The sequence below is a fragment of the Eleutherodactylus coqui genome, chromosome 11, assembly GCF_035609145.1.
Source record: "Eleutherodactylus coqui strain aEleCoq1 chromosome 11, aEleCoq1.hap1, whole genome shotgun sequence".
NCBI classification, from domain to species: domain Eukaryota; kingdom Metazoa; phylum Chordata; class Amphibia; order Anura; family Eleutherodactylidae; genus Eleutherodactylus; species Eleutherodactylus coqui.
The window spans coordinates 83760719-83785129 of NC_089847.1; the positions used below are offsets into that span (position 1 = coordinate 83760719).

At 39.9% G+C, this 24411-nt stretch overlaps 1 protein-coding gene across 1 annotated transcript in view; it reads left to right on the forward strand.

Moving 5' to 3' along the window:
• The first annotated feature begins 16635 nt into the window (after positions 1 to 16635).
• Positions 16636 to 24411, forward strand: part of LOC136581732 (mucin-5AC-like) — a 35064-nt gene continuing 27288 nt past the window's right edge. The window contains exons 1-12 of the mRNA XM_066582356.1: positions 16636 to 16696; positions 19198 to 19305; positions 19464 to 19526; positions 20024 to 20285; positions 20376 to 20490; positions 20605 to 20695; positions 20878 to 20984; positions 21350 to 21566; positions 21879 to 22004; positions 22267 to 22384; positions 23635 to 23773; positions 23924 to 24031. Of these exons, the coding sequence (XP_066438453.1) occupies positions 16636 to 16696; positions 19198 to 19305; positions 19464 to 19526; positions 20024 to 20285; positions 20376 to 20490; positions 20605 to 20695; positions 20878 to 20984; positions 21350 to 21566; positions 21879 to 22004; positions 22267 to 22384; positions 23635 to 23773; positions 23924 to 24031 (1515 nt within the window). The remainder of the gene's footprint in view (positions 16697 to 19197; positions 19306 to 19463; positions 19527 to 20023; positions 20286 to 20375; positions 20491 to 20604; positions 20696 to 20877; positions 20985 to 21349; positions 21567 to 21878; positions 22005 to 22266; positions 22385 to 23634; positions 23774 to 23923; positions 24032 to 24411) is intronic.

Below are 24411 nucleotides of genomic sequence, written 5' to 3' on the forward strand. Positions count from 1 at the left end.
TCCTCTCCCTTCCTGTTCATTGACTTCTATGGGCAGAACAAGTCAGCACACTCCTCCATTTCCTGTTCTCCGTCTTAAAAGCAAACTACGCTTGACAAAAGGCAGTGGAGAGCAAGATTGAAGGAAGAGAATCCCCTAGTGGCCAACACTTTAAAATGAATGTTCAGCCCAAAAACATAATTCTAGATGAATAAGTGATTTACATTTCTCCTAATTAACAGAAGTTGTTTAAAACATTAGTGACCTTTTAAGCAGAACTACTTCAATTGTAATTGTATTAACTAAACTATTTAAAATATCCCCATTTTAATGAACATTATATAATAAGCTTGGCCTCCCTTGTTTTATATGTTCTGTAAACTGTGGAATCCCATTTATTGCTATGCACATAAAATCTGGATTTTTATGGCCTGTTTGCTCAGTTTTGTGTTTCTTATTCCGTCTTCGGTAGAAATCTGATCAGTTTGTGAACGTGTGAACTTTGTGTATGCAAAAGATTTATCTATGATAGTAAAAATGAAATACAGGTAGCCAGCCAGCAAACAAGTATGAACTTTTCAGCAGAGAGAGAAAACAGCATCAAGAATATTAGTTACAATTAGAGATGAGTGAGCATACTCGGTAAGGGCAATTGCTCGATCGAGCATTGCCCTTAGCGAGTACCTGCCCGCTCAGAAGCAAACATTCGGGTGCCGGCAGTGGGGGAAAGCGGGGAGGAGCAGAGGGGAGATCTCTCTGTTCCCCCCGCTCCCCCTGCTCACTGCCGCAACTCACTTGTCACCCGCGCCGGCACCCGACCTTCTCTGCCGAGCGGGGAGATACTCGCTAAGGACAATGCTCGATCGAGTAATTGTCCTTAGTGAATATGCTCGCTCATCTTTAGTTAGTGGAATTCTTATTTTATTTTTTAATTAATAGTAGTTGAAAAGTAACAAAATGCTTTTAATTGAAATGAGTTCCAGGCACAAAGTGTGGCAGACATTCAATAATGAATAGCTCAAGCTGATTCTTTAAATTCCTATACTACTTCTAATAACTATTGCTACTATATCAAGTCTGCTAAGCTCCCCTATCTGAGGGCAAGATATAAAGTAACAGAAAACAATGAGTTCAAAGATCTATACAACATCAATTCCAAAAAAGTTTGGAGCCCACCTCCACTGTAAAACATAATAGATGCAGAGCTTTCTATTTACCCTGGCATCTAAGGTGTTATACGGACAGGATAAGAGCAGTTCTACTGGCATTAGCACTCACATCCTGGGCATCATGATGTCAGGAGTTGGAAACAGTGTTGTTGCGGCCCCTGATTGACAGGCAGCACCCAACTGTATTTGGTGTTGGCACAGACAAGGAGGATCATGGGTCTCCAGCTTTAGAACGCTGGGGCTGAGGACCGGTAAGTACCATTGGTTTTATTGTTTTAACTCATTTGGATCTAATTTTAAAAATTCAGTTTGTAGCCGGACAACTACTTTAATGGACAAAACTCAACTGAAACCCATGCTTCTAATCTCATCCCCTTAATTGAAACTTTTTTTGCAAATGAGCTCTTGGGTGAAATCTTTAACAAAGAGGATCACTTTCTTTTTCACTGCACTGTGGATGTTTAGTTTACTAAATATGTAGAATAAAAGACATAAACGGCACATCTGTTTCTGTATTACCAGTTAGATTGTGTTTCTCTATAACTGTAACTTTGTTGTCAATCAGACCATATTTTATTAGTAACCAATGCAGAAAAACAGCTAAGTCCAAACAGTTCCCTTACTTTTTCTTGCAACTGTTTATAATTAAGTAGTGTTGAGTAAACCCAACCAGTAGAACCTTGCTTTGGGTTGAACTTGGCTAAAAATGTGGCTCAGCTTGATTCATTTTGTCCATTTGTAGAAGCAGCAGAATGCCACCACCATCACCCTCATAGTTTTAGGGCTCTTTGACAGTGTTCAATACTAGTTTAAGGGGTTTTATTAACTTCTGTTTAGTTAAAAATAATTCGGACCGAGCCACATTTTTTGACGGAATTTATCGAGCTGGCCGATTCAAATTTTTGAAACGTTTGTTTATATCTCTATAATTAAAATCACAATGATCTCCAATGGATACATGGGGACCTAAATGGGTTAGGGCATACTTACACATAAATTCTTATATGCGTGAATTCAATGAATGGCCAAGTGCTGCTTGTGATTGGCTGAGCACTCAGCCAATCAGATACAGCCCTTTCAGAGCAGTGCAGGGAGAAGACAGGCTAGACGCGCCTGAGCCCTGGCAGCTGCGGAGAGGTGAGTATATATATATTTTTTTATTTTAACACATTCTATGGATGATTTTCAGGGAAGGGCTTATATTTAAAGCCCTTCCCCGGAACTCTCTGCAGGGCTTGCCGGCAGCCCATTGCTTTCAATGGAGCTGCAGAAGCGCCGGCCCCATTAAAAGCAATGGGAGAACATCGCGCTTCTGTGCCACAGCTATGGCAGGGGAATTCTTCAGCCTCATGGGGAGTCCGCTTGTCACTGAACACTGTGACAGTGCTGTCACAGTGTTCAGTGACAAGGGGACTCCCTGCAGAGATGAGGAAATCCTCTGTTACAGCTGTGGTAGGGGATACTTCATTCCCCGTGGGCAGTCCCATTGTCACTGAACACTGTGACAGCACTGTCACAGTGTTCAGTGACAAGGGGAGTGCCCGCGGGGAATATTGACACGCACCACGGGCCTATGGTGCACGCATGTCCTATGTTTTGCAGGTACTTGCGTTTGCACGCCTGTAAAACATGGATGTGTGAAAGCACCATAGTGAACCAATGGTTCTAATAGATGCGTGGTTATGTGGGCACCTGTGTACGCACACGCTCATCTGAATACACCCTAATGGGTTAAAGATGGGAGTAAAAGAATTTAGGAGCATAGAATGTACAACACGGTCTTCTATACACTCTTCTGTACCATTCTAGAATATTTTCTGACTACCGTTGTGACAGCAAATACAAAAATGCTGTTTGTTGCTGCATTAATGCATAATTAAACCTATGAAAACATTAAATAACCCCGAGGTATTATTACTAACTTCGCCATTGACATATAAGCTGTGCGGATATGCAGGGACCTCTGGATTAAACTGCGTATTACTTCACAATTTACCTGGAAGAATAGACAGTTATTTCAAGATTAAGTGTAACATAAACAGTAACCCGTCCCGATGACACAGTTTCTCTAGGAGGATGACCCAAATATCTGCATAGATTACCACGTTGTTTAAATATTTTGTAACACTTTGAAGGACAGCTCCGTGGTTGGGCTTCCGCATTGTTAAGCTCTTCCTGTAATAAGTAAGACAGATGAGTCGATGGCTCTTATTTGTCTTCTTATTTGTCTTCTGCTTATGTATTTAGAAGGAACAATGATACCTGTCGGTAAAAATTGCCGCTATGTTGGCCAGGTAAGAAAAAGTTTACTCTGGCATCTCCAAATGAAGTGCATGCCTCGGGGCGATAGCAGTGACTGTCAATGCAGGGAAATGCTCACATTTTTTTTTACTTCTTACTGTGTGCAAGATAAACAGAGTATCAGATATCTGGTAAATGCATTAAATGATACTTAGTAAAAACCCTCAGTGTTGGCAATGGCATCATGTGTCATTTAATCTACACGAAACATACAATGCAGGAGATTAAATCTGTTCTCACTTCAAAGAGGAAGTCTTTATATTTTAATAGATTTTTTTTTTTTACAAAAACCCCTTTTTATCACAAAAGTACTCAGAGACAATCATTTTTTATCTATTAGGATTGATTAAAGAAACACTCTGGCCCTAGGGGCGTGTGTACTATAGAGGCGGACCATGTGACTGCTACGGGGCCCCCAGCTCTGATTGTACCATCCCCTTTTTCTTCAGGGGAATGAGAACTTATGCCGGACCTTTTTCAGGAGTGAAAGAGCATTGTTGGCAAACTAGAAGGTGGAGACTTTTCCTAGGGGTCATTTTAAAGGGCATTGAAAAGGAAACAATCATTGGAGAGAAAAACGACGCCATAATGGAGGGCCCATTTAACTTTATGCTGTGGAGTCCCATATTTTCTATGTACACCATGGCTCTGGGGAAATCCACCCCTCACCCATTTGTAAAGTACAGGTTATATAAGGCAGCGCAGTTGATTCTCTTACCAGGGATTGTATTGCTGGATTTTCTGCACTGATCTAGTCTACCATGTCAACCCCCCTCCCTCCAGACTCTCATAGGAATACATACAGAGAGACTAACTTCTGATTGACACAGCATAAACTGTAGGACTAAGGTTGTCAGGCTAGAAGGACGGGGGGGGGGGGGGGGGGGGGGTTGTATGGAATAATGTTGTATCAGATCATAGCGGAGAATCTGCCAAAAGACCATTTGGTAAGCCAGGACTAACTTGTATAAATTGAAAAAAATCCTTAAAGTACTTCTTTAAATAAAATTGCTGGACTGAGTTTTCTTGGATAAATTTTTTTAGTCCATTTATATATTAAGAACCAGATGACCCTCAAATTAATTGCACTCAGAACGTACCCAGGAAGCGGAGCTTTTCTGCATATACACACAGCAGCAGTGCCAAGTCTGTACACCACCCTGTATTGTACATTGAACAAGATTCCTTCCTTTGTCCCTATTTTTTATTATGACATTCTTTATATGGATTATTGAGTAATCTAAACCACCAGCATTCATAGCTGCAGTGGCAAAAACATTAACATGAATAGAATATTTTGTGTAAAATGAACATATGAAATAAATGGAATGCCCTCAGACTATTATCCTTTAAATGTGATAGTGCTACATCACAATGGCAAAACTGACATAGGAAAGGACTTGAGGATTTTAATAAACTGGAACCTTAACTGGAGCAACCAGTGTCAGGCAGCTGCTGCCAGGGCAAATAGGACCATGGTGGGCATCAAAAGAGGTCTAGTAGCACACAACAAGAACATCATTCTTCCTCTTTACAATCACTGGTCAGATCACACATGGAATATTGTGGACAGTTTTGGGTACCGGTACTCAAGAAGGACATATCAGAGCTTTAGAGGGTACAAAGGCGGGCAACTAAAGTAATAAATGGAATGGACGGACTACAATACCCAAAGAGGTCATCAATATTGGGTTAAGTTTAGAAAAAGAGACGACTGTGAGGCCACCTAATAACTATGTATAAATATATCAGGGGACAATACAGAGATCTCTCCCATCATCTATACCCAGGACTGCGACGGTAACAAGGGGGCGTCCTCTACATCTAGAGGAAAGAAGGTTTTATCACCAACACAGAAGGGGTTTTTTACTGTAAGAGCAGTGAGACTGTGGAACTCTCTGCCTGAGGAGGGGGTGATGGCAAACTTACTAGTGTAAGAGGGGTCTGGACGGCTTTCTTGAGCCATACAATATTACATGCTATAGTCACTAATTACTTCAGAAGCGACGGTGATCCAGGAATTTATTCTGATTGCCAGATTGGGGTTGGAAAGCAATTTTTCCCCGTTAAACGAGGAAAATTGGCTTCTACCTCATGTTTCTTTTTGCCTTCCTCTGGTTCAACATGTGGGGGTGGGGGGTAATAGACTGTACTAGATGGACATATGTTTTTTTGAGCCTTACACACTATATTACTATGTAATGAGCCTATATGACACTATGCTAAGATGCATTAACAAAAAGCCTTAGTTTATGCCATGTTCCCTACCGTAATATCCTCCTTTGTAGAAAAGCAATACCCTTTTTTTTTTTTAAATCTATTTGTCCAGTGATTATTCATAAGAAACTTATCAATCACATTATCATGTCATCATCTTTCCAGATCTTGGAGAGAAGACAGACATTCTTCTGTTTCAGCATCAGTGAATATACGTATGTCAGTTAATGTCTGGATTTACACAATTGTGCAATGTTGTCTTTGACTCTCTATATATAAGCACATAACTACTTTTGTCACGCAAGGTCTTATAATTAATGATGGTTATGGGAATGTTTCCTTTTGATGAAACATTTGGTTAATACATAATTTAGCAATTTGATAGCTTACATAGTCATGCTATTTGACTCAGACGTAAACCAGATTTTCAAAAAGACAACAATAAAAAAGTTCCGCCACCGAGGTCAAACCAAGGTGGCACAAAATCAAGTTGATATGTTTTATTCAATTCAATCTTAGTTTTCTTCTTAACCCTTTCCAATCCACTGTCTGACCTCTGAAGACATTATGATTTAAGGCTGTACAGCTCCGATGTTGGAAGATGTCCGTCAGGGTTCTCTTACTGTATATTGCCAACCTCTCTGCTGTCAGAGCCTATCCAATGTGTCACCTCATGCAGTACTGGTTATAGCCAGCATATAGAAAAAGAGTAAGGCCCCTAGGAAAACCAGAATACAAATTGGATTGGAAAGGGTTAAAATATGCACCAATATGGTTTTCGCTTGACAATTTCTGGAACGGGGACAAAATCAGTCATCGAGATCGGTAGCAGCTACGTTAAGCAAAATAGGATAACTCATTGGTCACTTTCCATAAATGATGGAGATTAGATTTCAAAAAGAGAACATGACCAAGTAATGGTCCTTTTACGCAGACCAATTATCAGGTCCGGATGTTCGTTTACCGGACAATTGGGTCATGTAAACAAACCAATGAATAGCCGACGAAATGCTTATGCGTCCGCTGATCGACTCGTTTATGCATATAAATGCTCATTGCTTGGTTGCATGACTACCGGTGTAAACGGTAAGATGGTGTAGCTGATCAATGAGTGTTGTATGGCGCAAACAATCGTGTTTACATGTGGAGATATGCAGCTGAGCAGCGAGGATTTTTTATGCTCCATCAGGTAACGAATGAGGCTTCTACACGGCCGAATTGTCAAGCAAATGAGCATTTGGAGGAACACGGAGGCCCATAATTGCTCTGTGTATACCTTGCCTTTCTGACACTTGTGATTGCAGCATGATTAGTTAATCACTATGTGCACTTTTATTTTTTGTTTGGTATATGCATTGGAAATGCTCAAGGCAGATATACTGAATGCACTAATGGCATCCTATTAGGACCAGGCTCAGTGGGCGTATTTTCATTGCACGTTAAGAGCGCAACACGCAATGCCAATAGCCCATTGATTTCTATAGGGCCATTAACACCTGCTTTTTTTTCGCGACCATATTACTTGCATGAAATAATCATGGCATGCCCTATCTTGGCACGTATTACAGGCGCATACACGCCAAGATAGTGTATGGGGATTTGAGTCATGCAGCAGGTACGCATGTCATTAGCCCAGCCTAACATGACAAAAGGCAAAAGAAGGTTCTTTCAGCATCTTTTGGGTAGCTAGGAGTTGGTGTATTTTTTTGAGCTGTTTAAAGAAGGGTAGTCGACTTCGCATTTCAATAGTGGCCTCATGCAAATTAATGTATACAGTTTTTTCACATTTGAACCTAATGGCTAGGTACTGTATGGTGTACTGATATATACATCAAAAGTTTATACTTACATCAGGTGACTTTCTCATGTATGTTTAATATAAATGTGGTTCTGGAGGGGTAATGTCTCTCCTTGTGGAAAAACACTGCTGTAGCTCTACCTGTTGGAAGGTAGCTTCCCTATAATGTCCAAATGTTGTACAGGCTTTGTGGTTTCTACAAAGAGAAAAGGTACCCCTTTAGATCCACATCAAAAGCCTCTAACCCAGCTAAGCAGAACCGTATTCTGCACTAACGATGGGCAAGAACCCTGAAACAGCCATGTGTGGTTGACTGGCTTTTCCTTATAAAGGAGACTCTTGTTAGGATTAAATCCTTTGTCATGCTAAAAGACCTGCTTAAAAGGACAAAGATTGACTTATAAGGAAGCTACCTTCCAATACGTGATGTTACAGAGGCATTTTCCATCTCCAATTTGCATAATATAAAACAGAAATAGTATGTGAACACAAGGAGATTTTCAAACAGGTCGATCCCACTCTTAGTCTTTACAAACATTGCAATATTCTCCTCCTAATCATTACATTGTCCAAAAATGAAAAAAAATACAATAAAATGGTGTTTTGAGTTACAAAGTAATATAGTGTGTAAGGCTGAAAAAGGCATATGTCCATCCTGATGCAGAATAGAAAAAGGGGTGGAGCAAAACCCATATGGTATGAGTGGCCCAAAGAAGAGGCAAGAGGCGTATGGGCTTAAAGATTGCAAGATATTATGGAGGTGCTGCCAACCAGACAATGCTCCATCAAGATGGGCGTGGGTGAATGGAGAGATACAACAACAATAAATAACTGGTGGCTCGGCATGAAGCTCCAGGAGCAATCAAATACTGATTAAGTTCAAACTTCTCGTTTATTTGGTAACCAGCATTGGAAAATGTGTTTCAGGGCGAAACCCCTTCATTAGTTCAGATGGATTATAATAAAAATAGGCAATGAAAGAGTAGAGATAACGTTTAAGGCAAAAGAGGAAAAGGTTCAGAAAAAATAAAAAACAAATATGAAACACACGTGTGAGGTACCAAAACACAAATGTAAAATTCTAATTGCAAATTAGAAAAATTGCCATACAAGCAGTAAACACATCTGTAAAGCCCTCCTAAGGCCTCTCTCACATGAGCGTATATCGGCTGCCCTTTTCAAGTCCGCCGATATACGCTACAATCTGATGCATTGGATTCCAATACATCAGATCACATGGCCGTCTTCCCGCGGCGTGAAAGCACCCGGCCAGGCCAATATAGTGCTGAGCGCTTTCACACCAGCCCACAAACATAGTCCTGGAACTGTCTTTCGGGCCGGAATACGTCGGCTGCTGTATGAGCTCCTCTGGGAGCCAATGACAGCGGCCGGAGAAGGGAGATGGGAAGGAGTTTAGCAGCGTAACTGCTAAACTCCCTCCCTCTTCTCTCCTCCTCTCCGGATGTTTGGAATGGGAGGCCCCGTCCCGCCCCCTCCCATTGCTAGCTGTGGACAAGGGGAGGGGGTGAGAGTTTAACTTCGCCCCTGTCCCGCCCCTTCCCATTGCACACAGTCAGACAGGAGGAGCGAGGAGGTGAGCCGGATAGTTAACATCCCTAATACTAATTACTTCATTGTGATTTGCCGCTAGCAGTCCCAAGCTACCATCCACCCCCACATCTACCCCAGTGAGTGTCTGCTCAGTTAGTGAGAAGTGAGTCAAGATCCATTTCTATTAAAATCACAGGAAGGCATTTTTTCACATAAAGAGTAATTAAGCTTTCATACAATACATATTTTTGTACCTTCTATTTTGCTAATGAGGCAAAATTTACTTACAGTTGTCATCATCAGTCCACACCATGTACAGTATGGGGAAATTAGCAAATGATACAATTAGAGATTTTGCTTCCCGAGTTATATTTTAACTTGGTGGGTAAAAAAAGAAATCCTTCCTTGTCCAAAACTTTCAAGACTTAAATGATGATTTATATTCCATCCTAGTTAGTGTTTTGTACACATATCATAAAACATACCATATCAATATCCACATTAAACAATGTCTCTAGCATATTAAACAGTATCAAGGCGATCCAACAACCCCAGAGCATAAACCATCCTGCTCTGTCTCTAATAACATGCAGATTGCAAGTCAGTGTACTGATTCATGAAGGTGATAAGAATAAAAATACCCAAACTAATCAGGAAGAATTTCCATGATCAGGATATGAAGATAATCTAGCCATCCCTTTATTAAAGGACCACTATGGTGAAGTTTTTTTCCCCATTAATCATGTAACTAGTTCTCCAGTATATATGTCGGCTGGTATTACCTTGGTTAGTTATTCCTTTCGATCTGAAAGTTCCTGGAGTCTATCTCTTCAGGTTGTGATGTGATCTCATTCTGACCACCTGAGAATTACTTCGCTTTTGTGTTCTCGACAGAAGTCAGTTCTTCAGTCAGCAAAATACCTGTGTGATGAAATTACCTGAACTCTACCACACAAGCTCCTCATGAGGGGGCAGAAACTACTATCACAGTTCCTGGTGATGATTAGAAGCTCCTGTCACACAGTAACGGCTCTGTCAGACGGGCAGTGCACAAAAAGAGCCCTTTTAAAAGAACCAGTGGGTTCCTATAGAAGCGCTCACATGAGAAAATGTAGTAGCACAAAATGGTGCACACCTAGCAAAGATAGAACATTGGCTATCTTTGGTGCACGCTGTGTAGGAGTTTCCATTGACTCCTATGGGAGCAGGAGCTTATGGAAACTCCTGCACAGTGAGTAGATTCCCTGCTGCTTACAGCAAGGCATTTAAAAGGTGCTGCCTAGAAGCACATTTTAAATGTCCATCTGTAAGGTCCTGTTAGTGCCTGCAGGGATGAGGGGACTCCCCGAGGGTTCCGTTAATCCCTGCGGGGACTAACAGGAATTTACAACGGCACATTTAAAATGTGCTTTTGGGCAGCACCTTTTAAATGCCCTGCTGTAAGCTGCAGGGTATTCCTCCTTCCCCCATGCTGGGCAATTTCGCAGGAGCCGGGGTAGTAGGGGACTCCCTCCCCCTCACTCCTCAAAGGATTTCCCTATAGCGGGAAGGGGGTGGGGTTACATCTTACCCCAAAAGCGTGTGATGAGGGGTGGGGATAGAGGGACCCCTCATCACACGCTTTTGGGGTAAATCCCCCTAACCATGCCACTCTAGCCTCGTCCCCTCTATGCTTTGCTAATGGGATTCTCTGTGAGAATCCCTATAGCCCCACCCCCTCTATTTAGCCATGTCCACTCTCTTTGCACTATGGGGATATCCCTTGGGGGTCCCCATGGCAGGGAGAGAAAAAACTGGACTATGGATTTCCCATAGCCGGTAGAGAGAGCAGAGCTATGGGGGATTTCCCCATAGCAGGGAATAAGAGCAGAGCAATGGGAGATTAACCCATAGCCCCGCTCCATCTCTCCCTGCTATGGGGAAATACCCCATAGCTCTGCTCTCCCACTGCTATGATGAAATCCCGAAGCCCTGCGGGATTTCTTCACTCTCTCCTCCTGGAGCAGCTGCGCTTCCCCAAGCGCAGCTGCTTCAATGATTTGGCAAATTTCATGTGCATGAAGCTCCAGCCTTCTGCGCATGAAAAAATTGCCAGGTCACGCGATTTTGGCGGCTGCGAGCTGTGCTTTTTTGTGCGCTGTTGGGACAACCCCCCTGTTTTTTTGTTTTTTTTTAATAGTGGGACAACCCCTTTAAGGTATATGCTTTAAGAGGTTGTCTGGTCTAGAAAAAAACATTAGAACATTAGTAACATAGTATGGTAGGCTTAAAAAGGACATATGTCCATCTAGTTCAGCCTATTCCCCCCCCCCCCCCAATGTTGATCCAAAGGAAGGCAAAACTGTATCGCTCAAGAAACGCATCCCTGCCCCTCTTAAACTCTTTTATCGAATTTGCCATCACCACGTCCTCAGGCAGAGAGCTCCATAGTCTCACTGCTCTTAGAGTAAAGAACCCCCTTCTATGTCAGTGTGGAAACCTTCTTTCCTCTAGCCATAGAGGGCGCCCCATGTTACAGTCACAGTTGTTTGAACCCACTCAAGCTCTGTTATGTCCTGCTTGAGTACTGGTGCCCAAAACTGTCCACAATATTCCATGTATGGTGTGACCAGTGACTTGTAAAGAATAAGAGCATTCTAAGTAAGAAGAGTAGGGTCTGATGTTAAGGGACCTTAATCCATTAACTACAGCAGAGAACAACTAAGGAGAGAATCTGTCTCTTTGGATAACCCAACATTTAAGGACATTACATGATAGCCCGTAGATTTCAGCAGACCCCGTATAATGCTTTATTACTCCTGTGGTGGCGCTGTAAAGGAATTAGACACTTGCTGTCAGGTTTTCCCTCAGATTACCATTTATCTAATGGCAGAACAGTAGTTGGACAACCCATAGTTGGATTACTTAAGGGACCTATCTAACAAGAAAGGGTTGTAAAAATTGGTCAAACTGTTTAAGAAACATATACTGGTATCAGAATGAAACGGTAAGGTAGCTTAAATAGTTTTGCTCCACTCTGATCAAGGAGGATTCATACTATTGCTTTTTTATGTATATGTTTATTTTTCCACTATGCTGCTTAGAGATTATATTTACACTAGTCACTCTTCCCATAGGTTTTACAATCTACAGTTTGAGAAAGGAGAAGGCTTGAGCAAACCTTATAATGTCAGAGGCTTGAGTTCCAGACGTGACCAGGATTCAAAAAGCCTTGGGAAGGGTTTCAAAGAATAAGCAATGGAGGTGCAACCAACCAGGTTGACCCAACAACGGTGGGCACACTAGATAGGCAAAAACAAAAACTAGTATCTTGACGCCACTCTCCAATAAAAGTCGTAAGACAATAAGAAAAATTATCCAACTTCTCTTTTATTAAATGAATTAAAAGCCAGCGGTAGGATTCGTGTTTCTTCAGTCAAGCTAGGTAGTACATCACTCTTGAGATTGCAGGGATATGGTGCTTATGGCACCAGTAGCAGAGGGGACTAGGACTGTGACACCAGGAGGAGCAGAAGTCAATGTAGTACAATCTACAGTAACTTTCCTATAACATCTCAGCACGCACCCTAGAACCTACAGTATTTCATGATAAGGCAATGGACTCATTTGTTTATAGTTAGGGTGTAGGAAGAAACTGGAGAACTAAGACAAAATGCACATTAGCATGGAAAGATCATCAGTCATACTGTATCCTGCTCTGTCTGGCACTGTAGCTCAATGCCGTTTCCAGGAATGGGATGAAAAAGATCCTAGAAAACTCCTTTAAAACAGTTCAATTAAGTTAGGTTATTTTCATTTACATTTTTGTAATGATTGAAGAACTAATTGCACTACAATGTCAGAACATCATGTTCAGGTCAGTTCATCAAATACAAATTAATGTACAATGGGACTTACACACCAGTGCCATTTTATGGATAAAGCATTCTGTCCGGGTTTGGGCCCACACCCCTCAGACACACAGTGAGCTTATTAATATTTCCACTTCTGGAAGGTCAGCTACAGGATGTATACACAAAAAAGGATATGTCTATAGAAAAGGATTTGAGAATCTATTTGCTTTAATATGTGCATATATAAATAAGGATAAGTAGGTATATATTTTCGGTAATGATACTTTACATTGCATTTTGATTCAGCAAACAAAGAATAGTAAATGATAAGTTATAGTCCACGCTCACCGGAACTCCCATTCCCTACAGTCTTAAAGGGGTTTTCCATGGAAAATACTATTGATAACCTATCCTCAGGATAGGTCATCAATAGTTGATTGGCTGGAGTCTGTCGCTCAGGACCTCGACCGATCAGCTGAAGGGGTACATGCTGTCAGCGCCGCAAATACACAGAGGTTGGAGCTGAAGCAGCGGAAGTCTCTGCGCCGACCTCTGCACCCGCTCTGCTGATTGGTCGTGGTTCCGAGCGACGGACCCCAGCCGATCAACTATTGATGACCTATTCTATGGATAGTTCAAAGTTATATCAGCAGCAGCACTTTAGGGACAAATCAAGGTCCCTGGTGTCTTTCAAAGCCGTATTACAAAGCGAGGAGGGAAAAATTGCAAAGCCCAGCCTAGGTCAGGATCATGACCCAAGTAGAAATCCTAATCAAAATATGGTCCAGGCAGCATCAGATGTAACCAAAATATTTTCTTTAGTCCTCCATTAAAAAAAGGCTAGTTTTTTTATGGAGGAATAAAGAAAATATTTTGATTACATCTGATGCTGCCTGGACCATATTTTGATTAGGCTATCCTATGAATAGGTCATCAATAGTATTCTCCCTGGAAAACACCTTTAAGGATTACTGGTACAAAGATTGGTAAATGTGGTAAATCAAAGGGGTTTAATGTTCTCTTCTACTATATATTTAGAATCACAACTGTCTAGTTATCAGGCTTCATGATCTTTGCTGGTTTAAAGTCTGATTGGAGAAACACAGCTGCTCCAGGAGGATAGAGTGAAGAAGCCCCACAGGTCTTCGAAATTTTCCCATAGCAGGGATAGAGTGCAGAGCTATGGGGAAATCCCCCATAGCTCCCCTGCTTTGCAGGCCCCTGAGGGATATCCCCATAGCACAGAGAGAGTAGGTGAGGCTACAATGACTGGGAATTAAAAGCAAAGCCAGACTCCATGTACAGACAGCTGTTTCAGGGTATTTGCCCTTCTACAGTAGGAGTTTGGCTTTGCTAGTGAGAGGCCTGGAATGGGGGTCAGAAATTGTATTGTTTCTCTTTTGGGAAAGCACCTAGACGGTGAGTGAGGAGACTCAAAAGGCCATTCATGCTCCTCTGGGTAATATGCAAATAAGGGAGATGGAATAATACCTCCACAGCTTGAAGAAATGCTGCCTTCCAATAGCTGGCACTATGGAGGTATTATTCCATCTCCCTTATTTGCATACTACACATTCTTACATTATTATTACTGAATGTCCAGTGTCAAAGTACATAGAGTTTACATCCCATGAAGGAATGATAACACCCAGTTGTCAGTTTATCCATACATTTCCAGGAGGAATTAGAGTTCCAAGAAAAGATTTGTCTGAGTGGTTTATATCATGGAAAAAAGTCACTAAAACAGTTATGTCAAGAGGGCTTAATGTTCACCAGATACAACCAAAGCTCACTAGTATCACACTGCCCTAATTTCCATATGAACAGGAGCAACTCCTGGGCATTCAGAGAAATAATAAATCAGCTAATACTCATCTCTCTCAGCTCTCTTCAAGTTCCGCTTTAGCAGCTTTAGAGTCTGTGCTGTGGCATAGTGTTTACAGGCTGCAGAAGCCTGTGTATGGGACAGTACAGGCTGCTGCAGCCAATCACAACAGCCTGTCTTGAAAAGTGAAAATGTTACAGTATCCATAATTTCTTATATTCTATCTATCTATCTATCTATCTATCTATCTATCTATCTATCTATCTATCTATCTATCTATCTATCTATCTATCTATCAGAAAGAAATATATATTGGGTAGCATTCCAGACAATGGATAGAGAATATAGTGTCAAGCAGAGAGTATAAGAAGCTGTGGAGAAGGACTCACCCCGCGACGCCGGGCCCGTGTAGTGGGCTCCGGTACGTCAAGGTCCAAGATTGCGCATCAACTCACAATACGTAGGTGGACTTTCTTGTACTGGTCATTGGAGACATCTCAGGGAGAGCGTCATGGTTGGTCCCAGAAGTGAAAAAGAACACCACGGGAAAGACAAAGCGGATAGGTGTGATACAAAAAAATAACCAGCGCTCTAGTGTGTTTAGAAAGTAACAGGTAGAAAGTATAAAGAGATATTGTGAGGCCCAGTTAAACAGCGTGTATCACTTACTTCACAGGGGTGCTTATTGAAAAGCACCCCTGGGTCCAGGCAAGCAGGCAGAATTCAAATGATGAAATCGGAAATCTTTATTATGCGATGCGTTTCGGCCGAGCTTGAGCATGTATCTATGTGTCTATCTATCTCCTATCTATCTCATATCAATCTATCTATCTATCTCATATCTATCTATCTATCTATGTATCTATCACGTATCTATCTGTCTATCTCATATCTATCTAACTCATATCTATCTATCACGTATCTATCTATCTATCTATCTATCTATCTATCTATCTATCACGTATCTATCTGTCTATCTATCTATCCCGTATCTATCTGTCTATCTATCTCCTATCTATCTATCTATCTATCTATCTATCTATCTATCTATCTATCTATCTATCTATCTATCTATCTATCACGTATTAATCTATCTATCTATCTATGTATCTCCTATCTATCTATCTATCTATCTATCTATCTATCTATCTCATATCTATCTATCTGTCTATCTCATATCTATCTAACTCATATCTATCTATCTATCTATCTATCTATCCTCATATCTATCTCTCTCTCTATCTATCCTCATATCTATCTATCTATCTATCTATCTATCACGTATTAATCTATCTATCTCCTATCTATCTATCTATCTATCTATCTCATATCTATCTATCTGTCTATCTCATATCTATCTATCTGTCTATCTCATATCTATCTAACTCATATCTATCTATCTATCCTCATATCTATCTGTCTATCTATCTATCCTTCTATCTATCTATCTATCTATCTATCTATCTATCTATCTATCTATCTATCTATCTATCTATCTATCTATCTATCTATCTGTCTGTCTGTCTGTCTGTCTGTCTGTCTATGTATCTATCCATCTCCCCTTCATATATTTCAGTACTTGTGATACATTCCCTGAAGACATTTTCCAACATACAAGTATCAGATATTACCAATGAGTTAGACACAATTTATGCATTAGAGCAAATCAGTAGTGATAAGGGCACAATCTATTCCTACAAACCACAAAATCCATGTGAGAGAGGCACGCACATAGCCAAACATACACAGGCGTACAGCATACAGTCCACACCTTATGCCAGCATCCTCCTATACACCTGCAATTAGAGGAAAGACCTGCGACTCCTCCCATGTTACTGTGTGGAGCAATCCTGGCGCAGCGCCATGCAGCTTTTACAAGTGTATATAAAGATCACCTCCAGACTGACCAGCCCGTTCCTTGCCTACACTCCACTGTACTGTCACAGCTACAGTACAAAGAAGATGGGGACCTTTTGTAGGGTCCCGCTATGGATCCTACTAGTCATCTTGGGTCCATTAACTGGTAAGTATTTCTGGAGATATTGGATATTTCCAATGACCAGCTGAAGGTGATGTACCATTTGATAGATAATGGATCATAAATCTTGTGATAAATGTCACTAGGGAAATTCAACAATATTAAATATGTCGCAGCTAAAACTGGAAAAAAGTCTAGACGACTTCTCCAATACCTAATATGTACATAAAACTGTCAGGGCTGTCAAATAGTAGTAATATGTGTGTCAGCTGCATTCACATGGGCAATTGTAAGCTGTGCATCACTGCAAGACGAAAATCACCCATATAAATAGACCCGTTGAAAAAAATAGGTTCTCTTTTGGTGCGAGTTTTCTGTGTCTCCCAACGCACAAAACTCATGCGATTTTATCAACCGTGTGAGTATGCCCTAAATGTGGCATTGGTTCTGTTTACCATAATTTGCTCCATTTCATTACTGTACAATTTTTAAACATGTGACCCTATTTTTATGTAGATGCTGCTAAATATGTTAAGCACACAGCTGCAGCAAACTTTAACTTGACTTTCTCAATAACTTTTGTTGTGTTAATTCAAAGTTTGCACGGATTTTGTATTTAACGCATTCTGTCAAGTTAACATTTGCTACTTTTGTACGTGTACTTTTTCACTGTTTGTGTCACTTGAACATTGCTAGCATAGCACATAGCTGATATCTTTATACTGTTTCATGGTTACCAGTGAATCTGTACATAATTATAAACCTGCATGTTATAAAACATGGACAACTTTACTGCTTGTGTGTACAGTTCGTGGACTAACCCTGCAAGAATTGTTCTGTCAAAGGACAGGAAAAACGAAGAACTTAGTTAATAATAGTAGCAATGAAAAAAATAACTAAAAAGTTTTACGTTCCCATCAATATGACAATGTATATAGTGAAATAGTAAACTCGTGTCAGCAGTGTTAACACAAGGCTTAGGGCACGCTTCCACAAATACTGCTCTCTAGGTACAGTTACCTGTATTAGCTGGAGTGTTGTGTTCATGCAAATAGTGCACCTTGTATACACATAAAGGAACAATAGTAATAGTACAGTTGTGCTGAGAAATCTATCTAGCTATCTGACACTCAGCCCGGCTGCTTCTATGTACTGCACATATTCTGCAAATCTCAGTGAAAGACTCATGCCCAAGCATTCAAAGCCATAAGCAGGTGTGGTGACAGGTTGGAGAACAGGTGTATGATGACATCACTGCATATCTACACAGGGGTTATAAAAAGACGTGTAATATTATGATTTTTTTCTCTACCTCTTTTATGCAAGGGAATCTTGGCAAACATATGTTTATTCATATTTGCTCTTCACACTATATAGATGATAATGGTATTGTGAGCAGATTGCACTACATATCGGTCCATGTTGCTTGCAGTTCTCTCCTGTCTTTAATCAGCACTTTTTATGCTCACAATCTATTAAATAGAGCCTTGTGTGGTGCAGAGTGTTAAGGCAGCAGAAATGCAGTCCTAAGCTCTCACTCATGACCTGAAGGTTGCAAGTTCAATCCCTGCATGGTTCAGGTAGCCAGCTTCAAGGCTGACTCAGCCTTCCATCCTTCCGAGGTCAGTAAAATGAGTGCCCAGGGTAATAAATAAATTACCTAAAAGCGCTGTGGAATAAGTTAGCCCTATACAAATAACACAATTTAATAAGATATATTACTTACAGTACAACCACATGGGAAATATTGTCCGTGATAAATCTGCATGTGCATTTTTTTTATGGGATTTACCCTATGCATTGTAAACTGTAAAATCCACCATGAAAATCTGTATTATAATTTCAGAGGTTTTAGAAATCTCATCAATTATGTTGCTTCTGTAGATGCTGCAGATTTTCCACACACAATTCCGTTGTGGCAAATGTGCAGAGTATACACCATGTGTGAACATAACATTCATTGACAAAACCACATATATAGACTCTAAGAGTGTTAATTATAGCCTAGGCAAATATATATTTCTGTACATTACCATATACAGAGATATACTATAGACCCTATACTATAGACCCACTCTAAAAGTGGAGAATACTACTCAAGTCCAGGGAATACTTGCTCTGAACCCACTTACTGTCATCAGAAATGGGTACAGATCTAAGAAGAAGGGAAATTCACAAAGATGATTTTTCTCCTTTGTTCCTCTGTTCCCCCAATTTGCTGGAACCAAGATAAGTATACTGCACAGTAGTGAATATTTGGAAGTCCTACCGTTTTCTTAATTTCAACTTTGTACAAGTATGTACAATAGCAAAGCATTTGTATTTACTTATACAGGTTATTAAAGTTATACATATACATAGTCTTAATTTCACCAACACTACTTAAGCTATCATCGAAATCCACATATAGGCATCCAAATCTAAAGCTCCAATAGCCTTCTTATTCAGAATTCATATTTTAAAGTCAACTTTAATCATTTAGTGACAACAAATCTGCAGTATCAATGTAATGTTCATAAATATATACATTTTCTATTTTGTTACAGCTCAGGAATATGGACTCGGAGACTACAATGTAGATGAGACTATTGACTACACGGTTGATGAAACATTGCAAGGACAACAGCAACAACAACATCAAAAACGACCAGCAAGTAAGTGTTAATTGCCAATTCTATAATGTATTCATCAAACCATCAATTACAATATATCAATTTGTTAGAATGGACATTGTCAAATGCCTTATAGTCCATTGATGATACTGATACAAAACATACATGGCTATCCTAACGTTTTCCCTACTTATTTGCAGTTTTGGTAACTGGACCTCCAAGAGTATCTGTAATCCCAGTGGCATCACATACTGTAGTGAAAGGTACGTCAATGATGTTTCCTTATTAATATGAAAGGTATACTAGAAATTTGTTGTCATATCTATTCCCATAATACATCAACTATTCAAGGTTGTACATACCATATAGACAGCCCTCGTGGTTGCTATAGTGCATCTAGATGGCCAAAACCAGGTTGGTCCCATCCCTTTTGCTATTAAGTGTGGGGATCTCTAAAAAAAACTCCATTCTCTATCGTTACTGCAAAGGGATCATGGACGAAAAGAGAAAACAATCACTACGTTCCTCTGTCTTGGTTACTGTTACCTAGCACCATAAGGGGTGCCCTACTTTGTTCCATGCTATGGGACCCCCTTTCCTCTATGTACGTCCCTTCTATTATGCTATGTACTACTAAATATTAACACTTGTTGTCAGAACGTCATTGGTACTAAATTAATATATTAGCCTTTGCTGTTATACTGCTTATTGGTATCACTGTGTTAATTGCAACTGTAGTTACATTTAGCTTTTTTTGCAGCTGTCAATGCCGCTCACAATAACCGAGTTTGCAGCACTTGGGGGAACTTTAACTTCAAGAACTTTGATGGAGACATATTCTACTTCCCCGGTACTTGCAACTATATCTTTGCATCTAATTGTAAGAGCACATATGAGGACTTCAGCATCCAAATCCGTCGTAGTGTTGTGGACAAACTTCCAGTCATTGAAAGGATCACCATGAAAATTGATGGACTTGCAGTGGTGATGAATAAGAACACTGTCTCAGTAAATGACAAAGAGTGAGTTGCTTTAATTATCCATTCATTGTATTAATGAAGAATACAAATGCCACATGTCTTATTAACCACTGATCTTCTGCTTGTTTTCAGTATCCAGTTGCCTTTCAGTGGTTCTGGTATACAAATTGAGAAACATGGTGTGTATCTCATCATGACCTCCAAGCTGGGTATGGTCTTCATGTGGAACGATGATGACAGTCTACTGGTAAGAGCATAGAATATCGTTGATATCTTTGCTATTGTGCAAGGTAGATAAAAATTAATCTTGGTTTCTAATGCTTTATGTCTAACAAGAGCTATCATTGTTCTTCTTGCACAGCTGGAGCTGGATGAAAAGTATGCCAACCAGACCTGTGGGTTGTGTGGTGACTACAATGGCATCTCAATCCACAATGAGTTCATTTCCAACGGTTAGATTTACTTGCTTTCTATGTCAACAAAATAGTATTATATACAATTTGTTAAATAATATCTTAATACACATACACTATTTCCATCAAAAACATTCTTAAAACAGATCCGTACTTGATATTCCTAAACACTCTAACAGGGAAAACATTTATATTCATCTTATAATAAATCTTTTATGTAGGAATCCAAATCACAGAATCTCAATTCGGAAATCTACAGAAGTTGGATGGACCTACAGAACAGTGTGCCGATGTACCTCCTGTACCCAAGAGCAACTGCACTGATCATGTAAGCAAAAAACTCATGGCTATTGCCCTTGTTACACCACAACTCCACCACTGCTAATACTATGAAAGAATGTCTTCTATAGACACCCCGGTGTCAAACTACATCCAACTACCTTTAAAAAAGTCCACTCAAGACAACCTATGTCTGTACACTCTAATTGGGGCAGTTGCATGCTCTCTTCGGCTACAGGTGATAATGCGGATATTCATCCCCCCTCACTGTGCAAATTACCTGTTTCTATGGTCTGTTATATATATCTGGTTTTAATAAAACAAAATAAATAACTCTTTAAAAAGTTTTAGGAGACAACAAATCAGTTACATTGATTTTTTTAGTCTTTACAAACCTGTGTTTGCTTGTAATAGGAGAACATCTGTGAGTCGATTCTTCTGGGGACAGCATTCTCAAGCTGCCATTCACTGGTGGCTGTTGAGCAATACATTGACGCTTGTGTGAAAGACCTGTGCCGATGTGATAGCAAAAATCTTGCCACGTGTTTATGTGACACATTTGCTGAGTACTCAAGGCAATGTGCTCATGCTGGAGGTGAACCAGAGAACTGGAGAACTAAAGATCTGTGCCGTAAGTATCTTCTGTAATTGTGCTTGTAAAGGGCAACAACGTTGTGCAATGTGATTGAATGAATAACTAGATATAGGGGTATGCATGCACAAAAAAGTGAAATTTGAGGCTTCATACTAACCATATTAAATCAGTATAACAGAGACTCTTCATTTCAATGTTCAATACTAAGAGTTGGGTCTTCTATAGTATTCTTCAGAAGACTTCCACAATGGTCATAGAGGTCATACTGTGGAGGCTCTGATGTTATTCATTGCTCACCAGGGAAATGATCATTTACATAGGTTTAACATAACACTTTCTTCCTTCCAGCTAAAACATGTCCATTCAACATGCAATACCAGGAATGTGGATCTCCATGTGCAGACAGTTGTTCCAACCCAGAGAGGAGTGTTTTATGCGAAAATCACTGTTTAGAAGGATGCTTCTGTCCTCCAGGTATGTATTTGGCACATCTTGTAAGAACAAGCTACTAATATAGTATTTACAAACCTTTTAACCATAAAAACTGCTGTAATATTGTTGCCTCCCCAAGGAACTCCTAAAACTACGTCATGCCTAACGTTAAAATTAGGGGTTTTGTTGTTACTGTCTTTCAAGGAACCCCTGACTAACTTCAAGGAACCCCGTAGAACTCTGTTTGGAATCTCATTTTCCTTCTCTTATGGAAACATTCAAGTAATTTTGTTACTTCTTATAGGAACTGTGTTTGATGACATGAACAACTCGGGCTGTGTCCCACTTGATAAGTGCTCATGTACCTTCAACAGTAACAACTATGCTGCTGGAACATCTTTTAGCACACATTGCAGCTCTTGGTGAGTATCTAATATGGTTGTGCACTGGTACATAATCAATGCTACCACAAAAGTCTCATTAGAAGCTGTGATTAAAATGTTCTATAAGGTTATACTATTACTTTACCCGGGTTCATTATGTACCAAGATACAAAATGATGGTAGGCAATTAGCCACACTATGTGAATATTTACATAAAGTGGTATCAGTAAGAGAACTGCCCTTTTACTGACTGGGTGGTGTATCGTATGAATTCTCTGCCAATCCTAATATTTGATTGCACTCAAAAAAAATAATAAGAAACACCCTTCAATCAAATATTGGGTGATTAAGTGCAAACTCCCCTCTTTGATTAATAGATAGGTGATATGACATTGAGGGCTTGTAATATATCACCACCCTGATATACATTGTTCACAACTCTACTCTAATCTTCTGAGTATTGACTTTGGCTCGAAGAGATAACTGGTTCTTGGAGATTATCAACTTTGCTTTATCAATTTGTAAGAAGGCCAACTTTAACCGCCAAACATGTTACCTAATACAAAGATCTAGCCTGCTACTAAAACATGACAGGGTTCTATTTCTTGCCTTCTTTTTTTTTTTGGAACTCCTCTAATTTGAGTGTTTTACAAGAAAGGTAACTGCATATAAAAGTTGTACAGGCTTTGTATATTCAGAATGTTAACAGGATATCAACAAGGGACATAATTTAACCTGTGAAGTGAATCTAGTAGAAAACAAAAAATAGCAATAGGAAAAGAACATTCTTCATAAGCAAAAATAATGCCCCAGAACACCCTTCAAAATCCAATATGATTCAAGATTTGGGGAGGCCCCTGGGCAAAGCCGGTGTGTTTTTCCTTTCCTTTTCTTCCTCCTTAGATAAGCTCTTTAAATAACATATTTCATAGAGTAGCGATATGGCACAATCTTACAATATTCAAACAATGCAATCACTCAATGGTTAAATATTTACCATATATTTATGTGTCTCCCTATAAAATCCATGGCATACAGAGAAGTAGTTATGTTTCCACAGGGGTCTAATACGGTGATGGGCATGACCATCAAACACCAAAAACTGTAACCACTGGAGTCCACTGATATCATGGAACATACCTCTCATTACAAAACTTTTAGTGCCACCAAAGGCTGCTGTATATTAGATATGAATTTGACATGTCCCTGCTGTGTAGTGTTTTGTATTAGTGATTAATACAGTTACTTAAGACATTGTGCTAAAAACAGTTACTTACATTTTTTTATAGTGCATGCATTGGAGGAAAGTGGAAGTGCGAAAATTTTGCTTGCCCTGCAACCTGTTCTATTGATGGAGGATCACACATTACAACTTATGATCAAAGTCATTACGATGTTCACGGAGACTGTAACTACGTGCTGACCAAGGTAAGGCAATATAATGGTCAAGTGGTGCAACTCTCTAAAATCAGCACAACTATGGTATTCCATTGACAATATATGGATGACATATTTCTTACAGATATATATATATATATTCTTTAATACTAAATGTCACTGCTTTCCTTCTCCACACAGGACTGCAAAGGAAGTTCTTTTATCATTCTGACAGAGCTGCGCAAATGTGGTCTGACCGAAAGTGAGACTTGCCTCAAGAGTGCTACTCTTATCCTTAATGGAGAAACAGTAAGTGCATGATAGTCTAGTGGTGATCCCAGCAACCCCAAAATGTGTAATTGCATTTACTAAACTTTTAATGAAGATATTAGCTGCACACTAATTAGTTTCCATAAGAGGTGCTATGAATCTCAGTGCTTCAGGATTTTCACTATTGCTATTATTATGCAGATTGTATAGATCTTTTGGCATTTGGCATTACATTTTTATAATTAAAGGTATAGTCCAACTCCAGGAACTGATAACATATTTCTAGGATATGCCATCACTTGCGAATAAGTGTGGTGGTCTGATTGCTGGGGCCTCCAATAATTGCTAGAATGAAGGGGCTGCAGCACTCTGTAGAGCATCATGACTCCTTCTGGTCATGTACATTGCTGTGAAGGTAC